Below are 8151 nucleotides of genomic sequence, written 5' to 3'. Positions count from 1 at the left end.
TGTTTTGCCACAGCTCTCACATTTTTTTCAATAGCCCTCATGTTTTTTACACAACTCTCACGTTTTTTTCAACAGCCCTCACATTTTTTCAACAGCCCTCATGTTTTTGCCACAGCTCTCACATTTTTTTCAATAGCCCTCACGTTTTTTACACAACTCTCACGTTTTTTCAAACAGCCCTCACGTTTTTGCCACAGCCCTCACGTTTTTTACACAACTCTCACGTTTATTCCACAACTCTCACATTTTTTACACAGCTCTCACATTTTTTTCAACAGCCCTCATGTTTTTGCCACAGCCCTCACGTTTTTTACACAGCTCTCACGTTTTTTCCACAACTCTCACGTTTTTTCAACAGCCCTCGCGTTTTTTTTTACACAGCTCTCACGTTTTTTTCAACAGCCCTCATGTTTTTGCCACAGCTCTCACATTTTTTTCAATAGCCCTCACGTTTTTTACACAACCCTCACGTTTTTTTCAACACAGCCCTCACGTTTTTGCCACAGCCCTCACGTTTTTTCACAACTCTCACGTTTATTCCACAACTCTCACGTTTTTTCCACAGCTCTCACATTTTTTCAACAGCCCTCATGTTTTTGCCACAGCCCTCACGTTTTTTACACAACTCTCACATTTTTTACACAACTCACATTTTTTCAACAGCCCTCATGTTTTTGCCACAGCTCTCACGTTTTTTCCACAGCTCTCACATTTTTTCAACAGCCCTCACGCTTCCACAGCTCTCACATTTCCACAGCTCTCATGTTTTCACAGCTCTCACGTTTCCACAGCTCTCACATTTCCACAGCTCTCACGTTTCCACAGCTCTCACATTTCCACAGCCCTCATGTTTCCACAGCTCTCACACTCAGCACAGGTACCCCTCAAGGCTGCATGCTGAGCCCAGTTGCTATTCATTTCATTGGAGCTTTATTGATATGGGAAACGTATGTTTACATTGTCAAAGCAAGTGTTACATAGAGCAAAAAATTAAAAAAAATTAAGAAGATGTACATAGTTAACAATATTGTACGGTAAATAAATGTGTAATTTTCACAGAACATTGTTTTTCTCTGCTGTGCACATTGTGTCGTTGCTTTTTGTCACTTGGTTTCTGACTGATAACTGGAAGACAAACAGGCATAAAACTGGAACCTCTATCCCATTTTGGTGATGAAGATAAATCTAGAACAAAAAATGAGAGTGACTGAGGCACTTTTGATTGAGATATAATGCAAAATGTACAGTAGTGTTCAGAATAATAGTAGTGCTATGTGACTAAAAAGATTAATCCAGGTTTTGAGTATATTTCTTATTGTTACATGGGAAACAAGGTACCAGTAGATTCAGTAGATTCTCACAAATCCAACAAGACCAAGCATTCATGATATGCACACTCTTAAGGCTATGAAATTGGGCTATTAGTAAAAAAAGTAGAAAAGGGGGTGTTCACAATAATAGTAGTGTGACATTCAGTCAGTGAGTTCGTCAGTTTTGTGGAACAAACAGGTGTGAATCAGGTGTCCCCTATTTAAGGTTGAAGCCAGCAAACATGTTGAACATGCTTTTCTCTTTGAAAGCCTGAGGAAAATGAGACGTTCAAGACATTGTTCAGAAGAACAGCGTAGTTTGATTAAAAAGTTGATTGGAGAGGGGAAAACTTATACACAGGTGCAAAAAAATTATAGGCTGTTCATCTACAATGATCTCCAATGCTTTAAAATGGACAAAAAAAAAAAAAAAAAACAGAGTCACATGGAAGAAAATGGAAAACAACCATCAAAATGGATAGAAGAATAACCAGAATGGCAAAGGCTCACCCATTGATCAGCTCCAGGATGATCAAAGACAGTCTGGAGTTACCTGTAAGTGCTGTGACAGTTAGAAGACGCCTGTGTGAAGCTAATTTATTTGAAAGAATCCCGCGCAAAGTCCCTCTGTTAAATAAAAGACGTGCAGAAGAGGTTACAATTTGCCAAAGAACACATCAACTGGCCTAAAGAGAAATGGAGGAATATTTTGTGGACTGATGAGAGTAAAATTGTTCTTTTTGGGTCAAAGGGCCACAGACAGTTTGTGAGACGACCCCCAAACTCTGAATTCAAGCCACAGTTCACAGTGAAGACAGTGAAGCATGGTGGTGCAAGCATCATGATATGGGCATGTTTCTCCTACTATGGTGTTGGGCCTATATATCGCATACCAGGTATCATGGATCAGTTTGGATATATCAAAATACTTGAAGAGGTCATGTTGCCTTATGCTGAAGAGGACATGCCCTTGAAATGGGTGTTTCAACAAGACAATGACCCCAAGCACACTAGTAAACCAGCAAAATCTTGGTTCCAACCCAACAAAATTAATGCCTCGCAGATGTGAAGAAATCATGAAAAACTGTGGTTATACAACTAAATACTAGTTTAGTGATTCACAGGACTGATAAAAAAGCAGTTTGAACATAATAGTTTTGAGTTTGTAGCGTCAACAGCAGATGCTACTATTATTGTGAACACCCCCTTTTCTACTTTTTTTACTAATAGCCCAATTTCATAGCCTTAAGAGTGTGCATATCATGAATGCTTGGTCTTGTTGGATTTGTGAGAATCTACTGGTACCTTGTTTCCCATGTAACAATAAGAAATATACTCAAAACCTGGATGAAACTTTTTAGTCACATAGCACTACTATTATTCTGAACACTACTGTACATCAAATGGGCTTTTCAATATTACATTCAAATATCCACAAAATCCACAATCCAGATCAGATCCAGATCAAACTTTGTCAGTTGATAAAGGAAACCATCTTACATAACGCCCTCAAACATGAAAGAAATTTGATCTTTTATGACAGTTACTAATTTTTGAAAATTAAAATTTTACATTTTGCCTCCTTCCTCTCACATCTTATTTTACACCGATTACATTTCAATCATGAATCAAATACGTTTGGCAGAAAAGTCCACAAATCTTCACAACATGAAGTCAGAAAAAAAAAAACACTCAAATGAGCTGCAATTCCTGGAACAAATTGACTGAGCGGAGCAGGGTGCTGCATCCAGGGCCAAAGAGCAGCAGAGCGCCTGATCCCGGATACAAGGCAGGAGACAACCAGAACAGCCAGCTGACAAAAGGGGTGTCTGTCACTCGTTCTTCTGTTTTTTCCTCTTAATGTTGTGGTCATGACTGGCAGAGTGAGTGGCTGGCTTTTTCCTGATGGCCCACCACCAAACCAGTCAGAATAACCAAGTATTTTACCACAACGGAAGCCCGTTGTAATGCCGAGGAAATGCAAACAATAAATCAACTTCATGAAATATCAGCAAAGAAATAAAAATAAATTAACATGATATAAGGTTTAATATAAGGTTTGGTTACACAATTACATCCTTTTGCCACCAGATGGCCTTATGTTTGTTTTCCCAAAATTTGTGAATTTTGATCCAATTACCAACGAAATTTCATCTGAACCACAACAAACACACAGGCTGATAGACACAGACACTGTGCAAGCTTTCACCAAATTTCAAGTCAATCAGATGAAAAATATTCCAACAGACAGACAGACATATAAACAAACAACCGACAGACATAAACAAACAACAGATACAGACATATAAACAAACAACAGCCAGACAAACAAATGACAGACATAAACAAACAAACAACAGACTCTCGGATATAAACAAACAGACAAACAAGTGAAAACATTACCTCCGTCCAACTTCGTTGGCAGAGGTAATAACACATCATACATGCAGCAACACAATGCATATATGCAGCAGTTATGTGCAGTTTGTTTGCAGGGCTTCAACTCGTTAGTGTTTTGGGGGTTTTTTTGGGGGGGGGGGGTACACTGTAACCTGAAAGCCACAGTAGCAGAGGTCACAGCTTGTCTTTAAAAACCATATAAATGGATCAGGTTAAAACTGCACTGTTGTTATACATATGTAATTATACATAAACAAACGACTGGATCTAAACACTTCGAGGAAAATAATATTTTGTCGGCACATCAGCTGATGTAACCACCCAAACCCCTTCTTATAAAAGCCGGCACACTGACAGTTTGAGTCCACGGTGAGGTTCCGCTGCTCGACCTCAAGATACTTTCTGACAGCGCCTCCTGTAGGCTCCTCCCACAAAGGCCTGGGTATGTGGCTCTCTGCTACCTCCTGCTGGCCTGCTCTATGAACTGCTGCTGAGCCTTCGGCGAAGGAGGGAGGCAGGCTTGCTCTCTGTGTCCTCCACATCACTTTCACACCGTCTCTGCGCAAAAAGACAAAGACAGCACGTTCCACACTCACAGGACGAAAATGTCATGTCCCACTTTATGTCTCTAACAGTGACGGCTGCTGCTCTGTCAATCAGGGGAAGGTCATTGTCATCTTACAGCATAAAATTTGTCAATTTATTTATATGTAAATTCAAATATGTAAAATGGTCATAACAGTCGCAGTTGCACATGAATTTCACGATTTGCATCTCTATTACAGACAGTATTTTTAGATAGATAGATAGATAGATAGATAGATAGATAGATAGATAGATAGATAGATAGATAGATAGATAGATAGATAGATAGATAGATAGATAGATAGATAGATAGATAGATAGATAGATAGATAGATAGATAGATAGATAGATAGATAGATAGATAGATAGATAGATAGATAGATAGATAGATAGATAGATAGATAGATAGATAGATAGATAGATAGATAGATAGATAGATAGATAGATAGATAGATAGATAGATAGATAGATAGATAGATAGATAGATAGATAGATAGATAGATAGATAGATAGATAGATAGATAGATAGATAGATAGATAGATAGATAGATAGATAGATAGATAGATAGATAGATAGATAGATAGATAGATAGATAGATAGATAGATAGATAGATAGATAGATAGATAGATAGATAGATAGATAGATAGATAGATAGATAGATAGATAGATAGATAGATAGATAGATAGATAGATAGATAGATAGATAGATAGATAGATAGATAGATAGATAGATAGATGGATAGATAGATAGATAGATAGATAGATAGATAGATAGATAGATAGATAGATAGATAGATAGATAGATAGATAGATAGATAGATAGATAGATAGATAGATAGATAGATAGATAGATACTTTATTGATCCCAGAGGGACATTCAAGGCATCCAGCAGCTTACACATTAGACAAGACACACACATTACACCAGACACACAAATAAGATTAAATAAATAAAAGAAGATAGACCACTCAATAAAAACCACTAACTAAATTAAAAATAAAAATAAAATTTTGTCAGCATCCAGTCTCAGAGAATATAACGGAGGAGTAAATACAGTGTAATAATGCAGTAATAAGGAGGTTGTGCAGATGTAAACAGTACACAATATAAACAGTGTAGGTTGTACAAAGAAGTAAACAGTGTAAACATTGTTGGTAGTGCAAAAAAAAAAAAGCAATAAAATGTCTAATCAGATGTGTCACAGGATTATTTTTTGCTGTGTTGGGAAGAGTTAAACAGTCTGATGTCCTGAGGGACAAAAGACTTCCTGAATCTGTCCATGTGGCAGGACTGGGACAGCAGTCTGCCACTGAATGAGCTCCTCTGCCTGATGATGGCGCTGTGCAGAGGGTGCTCAACACTGTCCATGATGGCCAGCAGTTTACTGAGGGTCCTTCTCTCTGCCACTGATGTTAGTGTCTCCAGCTCTGTTCCCAGTACTAAACCAGCTTTCCTCACCAGCCTGTCCAGTCGCCCGGCGTCCCTCCTCTTCATGCTGCTCCCCCAGCAGACCACCACAGAGAAGAGGACACTGGCTACCACAGACTGGTAGAACATTCACAGGAGTTTATGGCAGATCCTGAAGGACCCTAACCTCCTCAGGAAGTACAGTCTGCTCTGTCCCTTCCTGTAGAGGGTGTCAGTATTGGCTGACCTGTCCAATCTATCGTCCATAAGTGTCCCCAGATATTTGTAAGACCGGACCATCTCCACATCGACCCCCTCAATGGAGACTGGCTGCAGAGTGGGCCTGGACCTTCTGAAGTTCACTACTATCTCCTTTGTTTTGGTAATGTTCAGCTGCAGGTGGTTTGATTTGCACCATTCCACAAAGTCCTGTATCAGGTCCCTGTACTCTCTTTCCTGTCCCTCTCACACACATCCCACAATAGCAGTGTCGTCCGAAAACTTCTGCATGTGGCACGACTCCGAGTTGTAACTGAAGTCTGATGTGTACAGAGTGAACAGAACTGGAGAGAGCACAGTTCCTTGTGGTGCTCCAGTGCTGCTGATCACTGTGTCCAAGGTGCAGTTACTGAATCTAACGTATTGTGGTCTTCCAGTTAGATAATCAGTGATCCAGGTGACCAAACGAGTGTCCACCTCCATCTCCATGAGCTTGTCTCTCAGTAGCAGGGGCTGGATGGTGTTGAAGGCACTGGAGAAGTCAAAAAACATGACCCTCACAGTGCTGTTACCCCTGTCCAGATGAGAGTGGGCCCTGTGAAGGAGGTAGAGGATGGTGTCCTCCACTCCCACCTTCTCCCTGTATGCAAACTGCAGTGAGTCCTCAGCATGTCTAACCTGAGGTCTGAGGACGCTCAGCAGCAGTCGCTCCATGGTCTTCATCACGTGGGATGTCAAAGCGACCGGCCTGTAGTCATTCAGCTCCTTCGGGTGTGCCTTCTTAGGAACTGGAATGACACAGGATGTCTTCCACGTGACTGGGACCTTTCCGAGACGCAGGCTCAGGTTGAAAACATGCTGGAGGGGCTCCCCCAGTTGGTTGGCGCAGGCCTTAAGCATTCTGGGACACACTTTATCCGAGCCTGCTGCCTTCCTGGGGTGGAGTCTCCTTAGCTCTCTCCTGACTTGGTCTACCATGAAGGAGGGAGGGCAGTGAGAGTGGGTGATGATGATGGTTTTCATTGCATCCCAAACCTCCTTCATGTTGTTGTCTTGCAGCTTTCTCTCCACCTTCTTCCTGTAGGACTCCTTGGCCTCTTTAAGGCGAGCCTTTAGTTCCCGCTGTACACGCCTAAGCTCTGACCCATCTCCATCTCTGAACGCCCTCTTCTTTTGGTTTAGAAGATTCTTGACATCGCTGGTGATCCAGGGCTTGTTGTTTGGAAAGCAACGTACAGTTTTTATGGGAACAGCAATGTCCCTACAGAAATTCAGGTAGCCCATAATGCAGTGTGTCACCCCATCAATGTCCATCAATGTCCGATGGCACAATTACCAAGTGGTTAGTGCGCTTGGTTTCAGTGTGGAAGGTTCCCGGTTCAAATCCCCACCCCTGCCACATTTCTCCATGTAATGTGGAGTTGCACCAGGAACGGCATCCGGCATAAAACCTGTGCTAGAGTCAACATGCAGGTCCACCTTGGATCTGCTGTGGCGACCTCAAGTGAAAACAAGGCAGCAGCTGAAGGGACGTTTACAAGAATATTATTAATGTTTCTAAACAAAAATACCATCAAAAATTTCAAGAAGCACATAGAACCTTTAATTATTAAACACATAAAACAGAGTCTGTTTCCTGAGATTGTTCCATGCAAATGTTACTTTTAAAGATTGGCCAGCAGATGTCGCCATATCTAATTGTATCAAAAGCTTCAAAACACTGAACCATTGCTTCATATTGATTCAGTGATACAAAATGCTCCGGGTTCTCTGTCATTAATTTTCATGAATAAAATACATCAGCAACCGCTAATTATTACCACATATGCCCGGATAGACTTATAATCATGAATACTTTGATGCTGCGTTGCGATCCAGGACGTTAATTAACTAGTGGCGACTTTTAAACACTTACTGAAGAATGAAGCAGAGAGTAACTCACCGAGATCTTCTCACATAACATTGTCTAATTCAGTGAGCTTCTCTGTGCGCATTTAAAACAGACTGATACCGCTTTTCCATCTGCATCAAAGAACATTCACCCCAATGTCAGGCTGCTGCCATACAAGGTGCTCACTACACACCAGGAGCAATAGGGCATTAAAGACCTTGCCCAAGGGCCCTTAGTGATTTTCCAATCAGGCTGGGATTTGAACCGAGAATCCTCTGGTCTCAAGCCCAACGCTTAACCACTAGACCATCACCTCCCCTTCACACCTGCTATCAC

The 8151-nt window shown here is 41.0% G+C and overlaps 2 protein-coding genes across 2 annotated transcripts in view; one reads left to right on the top strand and one right to left on the bottom strand.

The window, feature by feature from the left end:
• The first annotated feature begins 8 nt into the window (after positions 1 to 8).
• LOC117501627 lies at positions 9 to 1306 on the top strand. Its single transcript, XM_034160546.1, has 2 exons — positions 9 to 694; positions 733 to 1306. The coding sequence occupies exons 1-2, from the start codon at positions 40 to 42 to the stop codon at positions 1002 to 1004; spliced, it is 927 nt and encodes a 308-aa protein (XP_034016437.1). The 5' UTR covers positions 9 to 39; the 3' UTR covers positions 1005 to 1306.
• A 2514-nt stretch (positions 1307 to 3820) lies between these two features.
• si:dkey-240h12.4 (death-associated protein kinase 2) overlaps positions 3821 to 8151 on the bottom strand; it is a 104370-nt gene continuing 100039 nt past the window's right edge. Inside the window, exon 12 of the mRNA XM_034160545.1 lies at positions 3821 to 4268. Coding sequence (XP_034016436.1) covers positions 4188 to 4268 — 81 coding nt within the window. The 3' untranslated portion in view covers positions 3821 to 4187. The remainder of the gene's footprint in view (positions 4269 to 8151) is intronic.

Source organism: Thalassophryne amazonica, chromosome 20 (genome assembly GCF_902500255.1).
Source record: "Thalassophryne amazonica chromosome 20, fThaAma1.1, whole genome shotgun sequence".
NCBI lineage: Eukaryota > Metazoa > Chordata > Actinopteri > Batrachoidiformes > Batrachoididae > Thalassophryne > Thalassophryne amazonica.
The sequence above is the reverse complement of the archived record's forward strand: the minus strand, read 5'-3'. Positions and strand labels throughout refer to the sequence as shown.